Here is a 15,398-nt window from a genome sequence, read left to right as displayed (position 1 = left end):
CTCTTTTTTTTTTCTTTCCAACACTTTATTGACTTTTTTTTTCCCTCTCTCTCATATCAATATCTACACTACTTATACATGTAGTTCATCACGGATAAATGGCTTGCTTCTACATTACTAGTTGTGTCAGGAATGTACTGACTAGTTAAGCACATTTACAAAACAGTAACTTCTTATTTGGTCAGCGATGAAAACCTAAAATTTCCAGTAAAATTCTGATCTTAAACACAACAGCAAAGCAGTTTAAAATCTCTGATGGAAATCTAATGAATTCTTATTAAAAACCAAAACATTTGAGAATTGAAACCAGCTCACAGTTTTAGAAGTAGCCAAGTGCAGACTAATTACCAGGAGGTTACCCACATCTGAGCTGCTCCAGGTTAATAACACACAAACAGATTATATTTCAACGTCTGAATGAGCATAAAAGTGTAGTCTGGGCGACCATGAGTTCACTCTTATGGCTTTTTACTGTCAAGCAGCTTCATTAAAGGGAGATGAAGTGACTAAACCAATAACTACTGCTGGTTTACATGTCCATCTACTGAAAACTCAAACCAAAAAAATGTATACTGAATTGATCTTTACTTAAAAGTTTGATTCAACAAGTTCAACAATTTTCTTTAAAATAATTTCCATTACAAAACCATTACAATCACACCGGATTTAACCCTTGTGCTATTCTAGGCATTTTAACATTGGGAGTTGGGTCATCTAGACCCCACAAGACAGTACGCTGAACCTTTTTTCTTCAATGATTTGTGATCTTCACTGGTGTCCATGGATTACATGAAATCTTTCCACCTTTATCCACCTTTGTCATGGTAGGGAGAACACGTCAATGTAAGGGTGGGGTCATCTAAGATAGCACAAGGGTTAAATGGAAACTTCAGAAATATTTCAGGTTTTATTCAAATCGTATCCAACCATAAACTTGTGAATGAAAATGTTATTGGTTCAGTGACACCAGGGTCACTTGTTTCACCGATGAGATACTGATTTGATTTTGTTCAATATATCATTCAACTGAATTTGGTTTAATATAATTAAAAATTCTTTCCAAAACAAATCTTGATTGGTTCTGAAAAGCTTTTTTCCACAGCAAAAACAGACTCTTAAGAAATAAAAAGACCCTTGTTTGAAGAAAAGTTGACCTATTTTCTGTCCTGAGAGAAAAATAATCTAATTAAAAAAGGTTTTTCAATAAGTTCAGTTTGAGAAAACATGTTTTAGTGACTAAACTTTGAAGAATTCTTGACAGGACAATTTTTTTACTCTTTTTTTTTTCTCTCTTTTTTATTTAAAGAAAAGATGTAAATGGGGTAAGAATTTTTGACATTTTTTTTGCAATGCAGATAACCATTGAATTAAACTAAGGAAAGGTGTAATACTCAACAATAAAAAATGGGAATTTTTACCATAATATCTAGCAAAAATTTGTTTTTAATGTCAAAATAAATTCAAGACATATAATTAAAAAAAAGTTGATTGATCAATCGATACTGCATTTTCTAATTAAACATCAATGGTATTTGATCCCTTTATTTTTTAGCACTCAGCCAAAATTTTGAATTGATCCTGTTGTCAGCAGCTTTTTAAAGGCTAATTATGCAGTTCTGCAAGAAATTCTTTATTCCCAGTGTGTCCAAAAATGTTTCCTGTCATGCAATTTCACATTTTTATGCCATATTTTTTCCAGTCTGTTACAGACTGATTTCTGTGAGTTCTTTTTGCCTTCAGTCTAGTCAAATGTGTTCTTCTTTTCTCAGCTTTCCTATTCGGTTTGCTCCAGTATGTTCTCTTGAAGTCAGACAACAGTCCGTGCTGGACAGCGTTCTTCATGGTGAACACTTGATCAAGAAGCTGCGATGGTCTGACTCTAGTACTCAGTCGATTTCTGAGATTTACAATTTCTGAGTTCTCCATTGTATCACTGTTGCTGTGACCACTCTTTACGATACTGTTTTGATGGCTTTGTTGTTTTTGTTTTGCTTTTAGTTTTACACTTTCAATTTCACAGCAGGAGCTTGCAAACAGAAAGGCCTCCCGTGGAACCAGCCCCAGTCTTCTTAGCTTTAGCAGATGAAGGAACACTGGAAGAAAAACCCACAACAAAGCAACAAACAGCGTGTGAGACTGGTTTGATCCAGTTCCAATGCAGAATTCTCCACAGAAAACTTCAACTATCTTGTAATTAGCAGTTAGAATAGTAAAAACACGTGTCCAGACATGTTTGTATTAATCCACCTCCACTTGAAGCCTCTATGTGTTTTCAAAGCCGTTATACTTTTTTTAAAATATGTGGTTCACAAATATATATATATTTAATTACAGCGGCATGTAATGTTGTCTAATGTTGTTTGAAGGTGCATCTAATAGTAGACAGAAAGCTGTGACATGTTCTCCATTTTTCAGAGAAAAGCTGTAAAACAAAAGACAAAGCAGAGACCAGATGCGCTAAAAGGCTTTTTTCTTCTTTATGCTATTCAGGTTTTTAACCCTCACTTCAGGCTATGTGCCAAAACTGTTAACAAACCCCTGAAAATAGCTGCTGTTTAATCCTCTCCTCCACTCTCACCTCCTCTTTCACCCCTCCATCACATTTCTGACAGAAATCCGTCCATCTAACTGATTTCTCTAGCTTGGACAGGGGGCTCTCGTCAATGTCAGTTTCCTCTTCCTGGTCTTCAGCCGAAGCCCTGCGCTCAAACAGGAAGCTCCTTTGATGCTGCACATCTTCGCGTCTCTGAAGGCTCGCTCTGCTCCCGCTTCCTTCGTCTTCTTCCTCCTCTTCGGCGCCAAGTCTCAGCCTGTCCATCTCAGTCTCCATCACAAGGGACCTGTTTTCCTGCTCGTCGAGAGCCTCTCCAGCAGAGCTTTTCTTTGCCTTGCTGCGACCCCTGAGGTTCAGCTTCTGAAATCAAACAAACATGATTGAAAGAGTTTGGTGCCTTGTGTCTTGTCTTTGTCTTTCTGTCTCTGCAGGCACCTGACAAATCACAACAAAGCCTTGTTTATTGATGCCTCTTTCCTGAACAGTTTCAGGCCAACTACTTGTCTATTATTAGACAACTTCAGAGAGGGGTTTATATTTGCTATAACTCCCATATTTAGCAACATAACTTTTTAATGGCACCTTCTATGCCCTGAAGGCACAACAGAGACAAGTGACAGATTTTTTTGTGGCTAAGATGGAAAACGAGGGGACAAACCTTGAAGTCTTTTCTCTTGCGCTGCAAAACGGGTCTCTGAAGGAAAAGGATTTGCTTAGTCGACAAACTTCCATCGCTGCACAAAGAAAAGAGGAGAGCTTTCATGTCTGTCAGGGACTATGTTATAATTTAAGAGGCTTGTGTATCTCTGCTTGCATTGAAATCCAGCGTCTGCTCTGCTCGAGTTTAGTAACGTGACGGGTTACACGACATCAGTCATGATGTTTTTGTTCGCAACGGTGACAGCTTTCAAAAGCGGTTTCATGTTGAGATGAGCACATAATCACAATATGTCAGATCAGGAACCATCTGTCCAGCAAGTCCACACCTCACTGTCAGGCTTAATCCCAAAAAGAATGAGCCGTGCAACATCTCCGACAGCACAATCAACAAGGCAGTAATTAGTCTTTGCTGAGTTCAGCTTCTAGAGAAGCTGTAGACCAGTTTGAGTGTTCTCCTAAGCTTTACTGGCAGTTCAGTACCTGTTTGTCTTGACAATAGGTGTGGGTAACACGCACATCAGTCTCCATCCATACAGAGCCAAAGACTGGAGCAGTGGAATGTAGTCGGTCTTCACCACAACACCCTGGAGAGTGGACACAGAAAAGAGTGTGATCAATACATAGGGAACAGGTCTGCAGTATTCCTCCCGGTCCATTAACAACCCACATCAACAAGAGTCCACTGCTCAACCACGATGGCATCGTAGCTGACACCCGAGGTCTCCTCTGCAGACCTCTGGAAGATGAAGACACTGTCCACAGAGGAAACTCCATTATCTGCAGAGACAAAGTCAGTGAAGCAGTCAGAAACACCGGAGGATGCGTGTGATACAGAGCAGCAAATATAAATATATCTCACTACTGGTCCAAGTTCCCTGTGGATTAAGTCTGCTTTATTCCGTGGATGGCTGCACGGTGACTTGGTGCGGCATAAGCTGTGGACTTTTGGCTTATGACACCATGCATATCATGGATTACGCAGCAGGGAGGCAGGGATCTGCACCATTTGAAAAGCTTTTCCCATCTTGTTAAACCCTGCTGCTACTCAGCTTGTGGAAACTCTCAGGTTGGAGCCAGGTGGTTAAAAGCTTTTACTTTCCAGCTGCAGTGATCAATCATCAGCAATAAAAAACACGTCACCACCATGCATTGTTAAATCAGGGAGGTGTGGGTGTTGGTACCACGTGGCTTTGATTTAAATTGCCTGCTGTATTAAACCTGTCTAGTCTTTAACAAAAATAACTACACCAGAAATAATCTTTGCATCGCTTCAGTAAAGAGAAATATTTATCCTCTCTCCTTCTCTTTTTTTAAAACTTTTGATTGATAAAAAGCCTCTCAGATTGAGGTCAGGTAAACAAGAAGAGAAAACAAAGTTGAACACTTTAATGAGTTACTGCATCATGGTGAGAGGGCTTTAAGGGCACCAGCATCTCATGAATGCAGAGAAGCATGCACAGACAGGGCAAATGTGTAAACATCATAGCAGGGTTCTTGATTTTCAAGTGAAACTAATCCATCTTTGCAAAAACTGCAAGTACAGATACAAAAAATTGTTATTCCACAACAAAACCTGTTTTTATATAAGAAAAGTACCGCAATACAGAGAAAGCATGGTTTCCTGGACGTCTGTATACCAGGTCTAAAGGAAATGCAGAACTACAAAACACCACAAATTGCACACCGCTGTGTGTAGGTTTTGTACCGTTCTGTATTTGCAGATAAGACACTCATGCTCACCTTTTTTTTTTGACCAACTCCTGATCATTTAGGTGATTTTAACTACTTGGCTTAAGAAGCAGCACTATATCTATTATTAGTCATATAGATTTTTTGTCTATCAAGCTGTCCTTCAAGAAGACGTTCAAACAAAACTTCAACAGGCACATTTCTATCCAAGTAAGAAATAAACCGCATCCACTGCTCTCCAGTGAAACTATCTTTTCTGCTATGTTCCAATCGCCCTTGACAAGAAGCGTTCAAGAGACCACTTCTAATGAAAACTACTTCTGCATTCACACGTCGCCACGCCCGTTTGTAAGTCCGTTCAAAATGCACTGCCATTGAATTTACTTTGAAAGTTAAACCAGTTAAACTTTGACCAATTGGGGACTTAGCTTTGGTAGTGACGTATGGGTAGCGCATCTTTTATTCACGGAAGTGCCAACCGTTTGGACGTTGATCACAAAAGAAACATTAATAATTGCGGTTCGTGTCCGGCTCGAATTATATGACACCATGTTTTTATATATTGGAAAAGTAAACCTGAAGCATGATTCACGAGATTTGTGCTGCTTTGACAATTCGCACCAAGTCTTTTCCAACTGTAGGTGAGCTAAGATTGGGTAGCGACAGTTCAGCGTGAACACCACATGCTAAAAACACATCAGCGCATTCTTTACCACATGTCTGATATGTACTAAGCATCAGAAACAAGAAGCAACCTCTATCCTTCATCGTCTGAAACACACTTCTTGGGCATCTTTAGAAATCTAAAAAGTTGTGTGGAACTGCATCCAACAAGTACGCAAATTTTTTTTAAACAACTAGTTATTGTCATGCGGTGGACTGACTAATAGGCAAAGAATTGCTTGGACTGGAAAGTTTAAAAATGGTCTAAAATCATTTCCATGCATGGCCATGGAAATGATTTTAGACATTTTTTATATTTAATCCTACAAACCCAAATCACTGAAAGGGCAAAAGACTGCGCATGTGAAAGTGTTTTGTTCTCCCCCGTTCCTCTGCAGAAATGGACTTTTCCATCAACAGCAAGCAGGGAGAATTAAAGAGACTTAAAAAGAAAAAGAGGGTGAGATGAAGCATAGTTTTCCGAACGTTAGTGAAAATGATCATTATCATTTTACTGTTTATGCAATTAATGGAAAGAAAACAAAGGAAAACCACCTCACACAAAATTCTAACAATTTAGGTTAATCCTTAATAAAACCATTGAGCAGGAAAACAGGAAAACAGGAAAAAGAACAACAGAATTAAAGGAACTTAGAATGAAGATAAAAAAATCAAGAATAAGAAAGAAAAGGCAAACTGAGGTGCAGAAAATGGTCCTTTTTGAGAAATTTTATTACTGACGCCACTCCATAGTGTAGTGTTTTGTTCTGTTGTTTACGTTTTTTTTGCCTTCCTCAGTAAAAACTGACAAATTAAAGAAAAGACAGAAAACTCTGATTTGTTCTTACTACAAAGAGAGTTAGTTCATTCAATAGATATTTTTTTCCATGTAAAATTAATCTATATTAAATACATTTGCTTAATATTTAAATGTGATTTCAGTTTTTAGACGCCAATCAAAACATTTGGATCCTTCACATTGATGCTGTCTAAAACTGAACCAGTGAAAAAGTTATCTTACCCTAGCTAAGGATTAAAAAAACTGCTGCAGAGGGCCCCATATTACTGCTTTCCCGGGGCCCCCAAACTGCTAAGTCCGCCACTGGTTATCACCCATGGTTAACCTCATTAGAATTTTAATATTATGATCTTTTTTCTGGTAAAAAAAAAAAAAAACACATTATGGAAATGTCTGAAACTGCAGAAAATAAAGCATGTTTTTTTTTTTAGCATAATGCAGCAAATTAAAAACAAACCATTATCATCCGGGAGGTGAAAGAACCCATCGATGAGGCGTGCTCCACTGGAAAAATGCTGAGTCATGTGGTCGAGCCAGTTGGCGTCCACTTCTGTGATTAGCCCTGCATCCTTCTGCACTCTGAGTGGCACTCGGAGAGCATAGAACCTCAGAGAGGAGTTTAGTTTCTCCGAGTGGTTGTACAGTGCAAACAGCTGCATTCCTGCACACACAGAAATGAGCAGGAGCATTTACGAGGATCATGAAACAAAGGGAAAACAGGACTTCCATACTTACTGTTCTGTGGCTGTGGGGAATTTGCACTTTTGTCTCTGTGAGAACTCTTCATCCTGATGTGGTTGTTGTTGTTGTGCGTCGTCACACTGCTTTGCCCATCTGCATTCATCGATTTTCTGTCTCGGCTGCGATCCAGTTCAGGAGAGCTCACCCAGCTATCTGAGCTTGAACACCTTCGTTGTCTTTCATTGGAAAAGTTCAAATATGTTTCTGTGGCTTCAGGAAGGTTTTGTTTGCCTTCTGACCGCTGCCATTCCTGCTGCCTTAAAGTTACAGTTTTTTCCGGCAGACTTAACCCATCATTGTCTTTCAGTGAGCCTGAATCTGGTTCACTTTGGACATGTTTGTTGGAATCTTCTTTGTTTAGCTCTAAAACGTGAGTGTATTTAAAAAAGGTTTGCTCTCTTGGAACCAAAGTGTTCTGGTCTTGTTTGTTGAGTTTTAGAGCGTCAGGATCTAAGTTTTCAGACTCACAGCAGGAAAAATCGGCATCTATTCCATTTGGGTGTGTTTCGTCAGGATCCGTTGGGCTGGCGTTGGAGCTAAAAGGGTGTCGATGTATAGGGGAGGGGCTTGAATGTAAGGACGACAGCTCCTCGGGTTCCCAGTGTCCTGAGATGTATAGTCCTCCACCTGGCTGCTGGAGAAATCCCACAAATGTCACCCCCTGTTCCGCTACATCCTGGATCTGCAAGACAAAAAGTCTTATCATCCATCGCTGCCTCATATGTGAGTGACATATAAAGGATGTCTTTCATAAATATGCTCAGTCTCTACAATAGTTGTACAAACAAAGCCTAATTTACACACAAACAAAGGCTGACAGACGCAGAATGGATACTGTGCAGAATAACACCCTACCTAATCATCTGCAAAGATCAAATATTCAAATGACAAAGGGACCTCATTATCTTAACACATTCATGTGTGCACGTGTGTCAGCGTGTGTACTGCTCCCAGCCCCCCCTCCTCCAAGCTCCAGTGCTTAATTGTCAGCTGATATTTGGGCTGACAGTTTTCAGAATGGCTCGATGGCGGAGAAATCAGATCTTAACCAAGCCCACAACCATAATGAGACACATCGTCTCCCGTTACCCTCCATTTCTGACACTTCACTCAAAGAAACAGGCATATTGGCATGTTTAAAGCCCCCCTCCTATTACCAACAAACACACACTTTAATCTGATCGCAGTGTCCAGAACGGCTGTGGACCAACTTGTAAAAAATGTGGAATTTCAGAACTGAACACAGATCCAGTCCTGTCAGTCTGTATGTAGCTTTCAGCTCCTTATCTCCAACTCGCTCTGGCACCTCGAGGTCTGATTGGTTATTCATGTCACGCTGCTGGAGCCTATCAGGTTATGCTCAGTGATGTGCATTTCCATCCAATCAGGTTTTCCTTTGTGCTCTCTGGGTGTTCAGATGCAAATCAATTCAATAGAGCACATTTTCATTTCCCAGTGTAGGACTGTTGGCTAATTCATGAGCGGAGAGAATGAAAGTGAGTTTAACAGAAGATAAATGTCAGTGGTGATGCTCCCGACGGCAAGGAAACTCCAGATTACCTCTCATTACCGTTAACCAAACTTCTTTTAGCTATCATTTGTTATTTATTCTCAACTCACATCTACTTTGGTTTTCTATTTGATATTTCTCAAGTCTTAAAAAATGTTTAGCAATTTTATGTTAAATCCTAAAAATGTAATGGCACCAATAAAGTTGGCCAATTGGTACAGACTTAAAAAATATATTTTCTACAAACCTGGATTGATCTGAAAACACAGAGTGACTAAAAAAGTATTAAGATCCTTAAAGCTACCTTTCTTTAATTACATTAAAATAATTTTGTTTTAAAATCTGTCACCACTATTGTAAACATGACATCATTTGAATTTCTTACAGCCTTCTGCTATGGTGCCATAATAATGTCAACGCATTGTAGTCAAACTCATTTGTGATTTTTTTTTTTTTGTAGGTTTTTTTTAAAGACTCACTCTGATGAAATGTGTTCATTTTTCTCATAGTGGACGACATAAAAATAAAATTAACATTAAAATGCGTTTTTGAGTATTTCTTTTTTTCAATTTTTGTGAAACAGGAGGAGATGAAAAAATACTGTTTGAAAAGAGCGTATTTGTGATGAAGAAAATTCATTGGGTAGGCTTCACTTCATTCAGATGAATCCACTTACAGACAAAAACAGTAGATCCAAGTACGTCTTTGTTTTTCCTCGTCCTCGCCGGCATCTGTCTCAGAACTGTACGTCTGGATAGCTCAAATATTGCTCGCCATTTTTTGTGGCACCACTAAAGTTAGGTTGGGGTTGTGAGGGGTTGTAACCTAGCGAGAGAGATTGTTTATGGGCAATGGAAGGAGGGTGTTGCTCCGCGCCAATGGTCCCGCCCACAACTCAGAGGCGAATTTCTAATGACTAACGCCGCTCTGCAAAAAATATGTCCAAGAAAATGAAAGATTCTTTTTATTTTGGCTAAAAACGACATAATCCTAATTAAAAGATTACTAAGAATACTTTTAAAATAGATTAAAAGATGATTGGAGCGAGACTATAAATCTTCAGGAGTCACAGTTATTAGCAATAATGTAGCAAAAATGTAAATTCCACTAGGAAACAAAATGTTGTTTCTTTTTTGTGAGACATTGAGCCCTGCCCTCTGACTCACCCTCTTCACATAACTTTGGATCGCCTCCGGGTCTGCAGCTTGTTGACCCGCGACACAGATGTCCGTCTCCAAGCGACTTCTGGACCATCTCCATTGCTTTTTCTCTAAACTGTAATAGGAGACACAGAAAAGAAGCGGAGTGAATCATCAGTTAAGCCGTTCCATTTTTCTTTTGTTCACATCAATTGTGGTTTGGAGAAGCAGGACATTTTTTTTAAAAGACGGCACTCTTCAGTTGGAGAAGGATTATTTCTTTGAGCTTTTTGTTGCAGTTCAGAATGAGCACAGATGCTTAACCGAATCAACCTGTACGGCTGCAGTCAGAAGGACGCTTGGCAGTAATGAGTTTGGCAGACATGTTCATGTTCACGAGGACTTGTTCACCCAGAATGATCACTGTGGAGACAAAGTGTCAAATCTGATGGGGAGGGAATTTTCCATTTAAGGCAAGCAGGCTTTCACCAGGGCCTCAAAAAAAAAAGTATTAGATGGAGAAAAAGCTCTGAATTTCCTTCCTCTCCCTTTGAAAAGCCCCATCATAAAAGGCAAATTTAGATACACCTCCTCAGATTCTGATCGAGGTCAGCGAGAAGGCCGTGCTAATATCTAGTGCTATGAAGCGTGACAGACGTTCACAGCTAGATTTGAAACAGTAGATCCACCGTAGCCCCCCCCCAGACACACTTTTATTTGTATGGTATTTGATGAAAGGGTTGCCAATGATGGGGAGATAAAAGGCAAAGTAAAGGGTGACGGGGGGGGGGGGGGTGACTAGGACAAAAGAAAAACAAAGAGGGGTGGGGGGACAGTCATTGCAGAAGAAGGTAGATAAAAGGATGGAGAGATGGTTTCTGAGCTTCAGCATGCCGTTTACTCCTGACAAGCGATGATGATGCAATCAAGCGTCTCCACGGTGACAGGTGCCAGGAAGCAGCAGGAGGAGCATCAAAAGAACAACCGGGCACCTGTTTGTGTTTTTCATGTGTGTATACACAATCACCTATGAAAGCATTGAAAGAATAGCAGGAATGCTTAGTCCGTTAACAATATCCATTACTATGACACATTTTTATCCAAAAACAATCAGCTACACCTTTAACAAATAAAAGAATTTTATTTCTAGACCAAATTTATTGACATTTAAAGCAGTGAACTCATTTTTTCTTGGTTTGATTTGGTGAGAGGAGCCTCTAATATTTTAGGTCTTTCTTTGATGGACTATGTGCCAAAAGTACCAAACCCCATGGAACCATTGTATCATTACATCTGCTCACTTAAGCAGAGGAGGGGAGGAAACCTGTAACAAACATATTTAAGAAATTACAAACATTCGGAAGAAAGCCAGCTGTACGTGCTATTTCTCTGACAATCATAGAAAAACTTTAAAGTCCCCTCTACAACAGTTGTCTCCAACATTTTTCAGGCCCCGGACAGGTTTAATGGGCAATATTGTCACAGACCGGCCTGCACGAGGCAAAAGTGGGCATCCAATGTTTTTTTTAAGCATCCAATTCTGCTAAACTTTTCAGGGGGGAGGGAGTTTATGTTCATCCTCTTATATCTGTAGTGGTCTAAACTTAGCCATTAAAATAGGATTTTTCCTCAACCTATAAATGTCAAAGTAGAAGCTAAAAAAATCAGACGCCAACTGCAGCTTTGTCCAACGGATAAATACAAAAAAAATAAAATAATAATTATTATTAGGGTTTGTGGGTTCAACTGTGGCAATAAATCCATATTTGGAGTAAAGACTCCTGGTTTTTGTCTGTTAAATGCAAATTTCTTGAAGTTGAAGGTTTTTCTTCTGTTTCCCTTTTTTCTGCAGAAAAAAAAAAAGACTTTCCACGTACAATTGTTTGTTGTTAACTTTGCTAGCTTGGGGGTTTTCATTTAGGTAAGTAGCCAATTGATTTTTGAAGAATGAGTTGAAGGTGGTGAAGAGCGTTGAGTAGTTTTCCAAAATAAATCTCCTTTCGGAATCAGATATATCAGAATATTTTGTCCTTTTTTTTGTATTAGCACTTTGGATTGTGTTTTTTTTCCCAACTGCAAATGCTAACCTTTTATGTTACTCATTATTCTTGGTTTACATGCTTTAATTAGTGAAAAGTCCAGTTGAAACTGGTGCTTTTGCTCTGGAGTTTTTACTCTCTCCTCTGTCATCTTTTGCTTTCTTGATAATAGAATTACACCAAAAACCCTTCAGTGTAATCTTTTGGTCACTTACTTAAACCATTTGTATATAATTAAGACAAACTGTCTATATTGTATTGACTTGGACTGAATTGGATTACTAAAGTTTGGTATGGATAGGATTAAAACAATAGTCACTAACAAAGTTCAGTTGGATCTCTCTTTTGCCTTATGTAGCACTTTGAGGAAACTTTGGTTGTGATCTGACACTTAATGGAATTGAACTGAAATTGAACCAAGATCCCAGTTTTCAGATTTTGGTCATTGTTCAGGTGAACTTTCCCTAAGGTGCTGAACCATCCGACAAAAAAGAAACTGCAGTGAGAAAGTGACCTAAATCAGTTTAGAGAAAATTACATTTGGAGACCTAAAAACCGAATAGGAAAGACTTCTAGATTGGTATAAAACAGAAGTATTCAGTGGTGACATTTGAAGGCTCTGCTTTATGTGGTAATAAACACTAATATTGGTTTCCAACTTCCATGGATGACACACTGTAAAACATCAAGACTAAAAGGATTGTGTGAGTGAGCTAAACTTAGCTGTTTGACTGACTCATCTGCAGGATCTTTAGCGTTAAAAGACAGAAGTGAGGAGGCTGTGATAATGATTCTCAGCAGGTCTTTGTGTCAACGCTATGAGGTCACACGGGAACCTAACTGTTGGCTGCAAGTTTAACACTTTCTCCCTTTCATTAGCCTGACACAGACTGTAATCAGAGAATGTGAGATGAAAGGCGTTTTATTTTGATCCGCTTACCTCTGGGTTTCTCGGACCAACACGGCACGGTGGAGCTGCCGCTGGATGTGTGCGTGGCGAGGGCCACAGGGGTGAACAAAGGGGTGGACGGCAACCAAGACAAAGCCTTGAGCATAAAGCTCCCTGACTTGGACTGGCAGTTCCCTGACCGACGATAGACAAAGCACAGACGACACCGGAACCTCTGGAGAGAAAATAGACAAGAAGGGTTCATAGCAAATATTACAGCGTTGCTGTGTTAGTTCAGGGGTCTGCAATGCAACCTGAGGCTCCAAAGCCATCCATCCATCCATTTTTGCATTATTTATTTATTTAGATTATATACTCATGTTGTGATGTTTATAATTAATAGTTAAAGGGCTAAAAAACATATGATGTCATATTCATAGAAGAATGCCATGTTTGACTGTCTTGCATTTTAAAATCAAATAAATCCGCTGCAGGAGGATCTTCTTTGACACAGGGTGTATTTCATTTTGAGAGGAACTAGCAAGTGCTGCAGTCAAAATTAAAATACGTTGAAATTATTACATATAGAAAAATATGACTTTATCATAATCTAGTAAATATTAAAAATAAAAAAAATACTTAAAAGGTATACATATTGTAAATAAAGTGGATTTTTGAACAGGAAAGTGGAACTTGGCTCCCATCTCTGGGTTTTGGTCCACATCAAACAGGCCCAAATGGCTCTTCTAGAGTTAAAGGTTGCAGACCTCTGGGTCAGTTCATAAAAAGGAAAAGGACACAAAAGAACAAAAACCAAGCAATTTCAATATGTTAATACCCACTGAAGAACAACACATGGCATCTTCACGCTAAATCTAAAAAGCAATTACACCAGATTTATTAGCCTGTGTGCCCACTGTTACCAGCACAGTCAAGCAGACGCACACACACCCTTCTGCAGATACTGAGAGGCAGATACTGGCAGGAATGTACTCACCTGAGCACAAACCAGCATATTTCACCAGTGAACTCCCGTGACTCGATTTCACAGGCATGCATCAAAATGACTGAGAGACAATGCTATCTCACTGTTTGTTTGGATGTGTGGCATTAGCAGATATTCCCATATTACCAAACACAATGGACAGAAACAAATGTCACTTGAGTGGAAATGGTTAGCAAAGCTTATCTTATGCAGGCAAATTGTCAGTGTGAAGCCACCAGGGGAGAGCACTGCAGCGTTGGTGACGTTGGCCCTCTTTCTGTAGAAAGGCTTTGATATAGACACAGGCCTGAAGAATACATGTATGGATGTGTGTGTGTGTGTGTGTGTGTATAAAATCAGGTGTGTGCACAGATGAGAACAAAAGGCAAGGGGTGAGAGAAAAAAAGAGACAGAGGCCGTTAGTAGGAAAGGCAGAGATGAGGCTGTCTGTTTGGGCTTGAATGCTTGTCATCCATTTCCATTCCATCTCATTTGCATGGGTCTGGAGAGGAGAAAATAACCTGCATAAATTAACTACACACACATCCACACATGGAGAGAGGAAAAAAATGTGAAAGCCATCTCATTTTCAATTTGTTCTTCATCATCTGGTGTGTTCACACACACACACATGGGAAGCTGGCGCTGCCATACGAGCGCAGGAACATGCACACCTCACTGGCTCCTGTCTCAGTTAAAACAACGAGGAAACAGAAAGATGACAGAGCTCCTCTGAACCTCGAGAGCCTTTTATCAAGCAAACACTTATTGAGTGTCTGCAGAGACTAATCAAAAGTGGGACAGTGAGACTAGTAAAAGAAAAACAGGAGGAGACTGAGGTGAGGACAACAATGCTTCACTGTAAACAATCTCTAGTTGCCATTAACTGGGCTCGACTGGCGCTCACTCACAAACCAGACTCAGAGGCAAAGCATGCAGAAAGTTACGAGTGTCTTACACGCTGCTCGAGGCTGGAGAGCAACTTCATTTTTACTGTCTGCCACTGTTGGATATAAAAGCAGGTTCTGAAATGGAAACATGGGAACAGCTTAGGGGCAGAAAAGCCAGCAGGAGTTTTGTAGTGCCAACTCCAGGGAAAGGAAGGAAGGTGGAGGTACTGCGCTGTTGAAAGCATGGGACGTGGTTCATTTCTTCAGAGTGCAACTGAGATGGGAAAGTCTTAGACACACACAGTTAGCTGAAGTGCCTGCAGATGGATGGAAACTACCGTATTCTTTGGAGTATAAGTTGTGGTGTTTTGTATAGTTTAGCCAGGGGAAGGAATTGTATGTGATTTTTTTTTTAACCCTTGTGTTTCCTATGACCCCACCCTTAAATTGACGTGTTCTCCCTACCATGACAAAAGTGGATAAAGGTGAAAAGTTTTCATGTAATCCATGGACACCAGTGGAGATCACAAATCATTGAAGAAAAAAAGTTCAGTGCACTGTCTAGTGGGTCTAGATGACCCAACTCCCAATGTTAAAGTGCCTAGGATAGCACAAGGGATAGATGTGTATATCAGTATTTGCTACTGAAAGCAATGCAGAAGAAGAACCGCTGTCCAAAACAAACATGGATGAGAATCGGATTGTTCTCCCCCTGAACTTTATGATATTTTTCTTATTTGTATCAACAGTTATTATTAATTATTTTTGTTTTTATTTTGGTCTATTGCAGGACAGCAAGTCATCAAACTGGATTAGAGAGACACAGAAATACCTCTGAAA

At 39.6% G+C, this 15,398-nt stretch overlaps 1 protein-coding gene across 3 annotated transcripts in view; it reads right to left on the bottom strand.

The window, feature by feature from the left end:
• Positions 1-955: 955 nt before the first annotated feature.
• LOC101171344 (raftlin) overlaps positions 956-15,398 on the bottom strand; it is a 30,678-nt gene continuing 16,235 nt past the window's right edge. Inside the window, exons 3-11 of one of the 3 annotated variants that reach the window (XM_023959818.1) lie at positions 12,735-12,918; positions 9,783-9,891; positions 7,101-7,788; positions 6,823-7,026; positions 3,882-3,991; positions 3,695-3,798; positions 3,213-3,288; positions 2,579-2,914; positions 956-2,093 (exon numbers count right to left, since the gene is read on the bottom strand). In XM_023959818.1, coding sequence (XP_023815586.1) covers positions 2,076-2,093; positions 2,579-2,914; positions 3,213-3,288; positions 3,695-3,798; positions 3,882-3,991; positions 6,823-7,026; positions 7,101-7,788; positions 9,783-9,891; positions 12,735-12,918 — 1,829 coding nt within the window. In that variant the 3' untranslated portion in view covers positions 956-2,075. Of the gene's footprint in view, positions 2,915-3,212; positions 3,289-3,694; positions 3,799-3,881; positions 3,992-6,822; positions 7,027-7,100; positions 7,789-9,782; positions 9,892-12,734; positions 12,919-15,398 lie in introns of all 3 variants that reach the window. The other 2 variants (XM_023959817.1, XM_023959815.1) reach the window with 2 other exon arrangements.

Source organism: Oryzias latipes, chromosome 11 (assembly GCF_002234675.1).
Source record: "Oryzias latipes chromosome 11, ASM223467v1".
NCBI lineage: Eukaryota > Metazoa > Chordata > Actinopteri > Beloniformes > Adrianichthyidae > Oryzias > Oryzias latipes.
Note: the sequence above shows the minus strand (reverse complement) of the source record. Positions and strands in the feature narration are given on the sequence as shown.